The 699-nt window shown below is 60.4% G+C and overlaps 1 protein-coding gene across 1 annotated transcript in view; it reads left to right on the top strand.

Annotated features, from left to right (window-relative positions):
- LOC100539699 (NAD(P)(+)--arginine ADP-ribosyltransferase 2-like) overlaps positions 1-699 on the top strand; it is a 1,469-nt gene that overhangs the window by 427 nt on the left and 343 nt on the right. Inside the window, 2 exon segments of the mRNA XM_010706645.2 lie at positions 3-561; positions 564-634. Of these exon segments, the coding sequence (XP_010704947.2) occupies positions 3-561; positions 564-634 (630 nt within the window).

The following is a 699-nucleotide window of genomic DNA, read 5'->3' as shown; positions in this document are numbered from 1 at the left end:
AGGCCATCGCCGTGCTGGCGTACAGCGCTGCAGGGGGGATGTGCGAGAACTTCAACGCAGCCACGCGTCAGGGCGGACTCTCCCACCAGCACTACCTGCAGTCGTACCGCTTCAAGGCGCTGCACTTCCTCCTGACCCAGGCGCTGCAGGCTCTGCGGGTATCCCAGCCCTACTGCTACGTCGTCTATCGCGGTGTTGGGGGCATCCGCTTCACAGCCCAAAGAGGGATGGCTGTGCGCTTCGGCCAGTTCACCTCCACCTCCCTAAGGAAGGAGGTTGCAGTGAAGTTTGGCCAGGCCACCTTCTTTGTGATTAAGACCTGCCATGGTGCCCCCATCAAGCAGTTCTCCTTCTACCCCGCTGAGGATGAAGTCCTCATCCCACCCTTTGAAGTCTTTGAGGTCACCAACTTCTCCATTGTCAATGGCAGAACCCAAATCCATCTCCGCTCTAAGGGGAAGGAGAGTAAACACAACTGTGAGCTTCTAAAGCGTCCGTGTGGGCAGTGGGGTCGGGGCCACCTGGAGGTGGGGTTGGGGCTCAGCCGTGGGTTGCCTTTGCCCCCCTGCCCTGCCCCAGACGTGTCCAAGGGGGATCAGGGCACAGAGAGGGTGACCCCCATCCCAGCAGCTCTGTAAGGGACGGGGAGCATGGAGGTGAAGGAAACATCTCTGTTTGTGGGGAGGTGGGGACATGGGG

Source organism: Meleagris gallopavo, chromosome 2 (assembly GCF_000146605.3).
Source record: "Meleagris gallopavo isolate NT-WF06-2002-E0010 breed Aviagen turkey brand Nicholas breeding stock chromosome 2, Turkey_5.1, whole genome shotgun sequence".
NCBI classification, from domain to species: Eukaryota; Metazoa; Chordata; class Aves; order Galliformes; family Phasianidae; genus Meleagris; species Meleagris gallopavo.
Note: the sequence above shows the minus strand (reverse complement) of the source record. Positions and strands in the feature narration are given on the sequence as shown.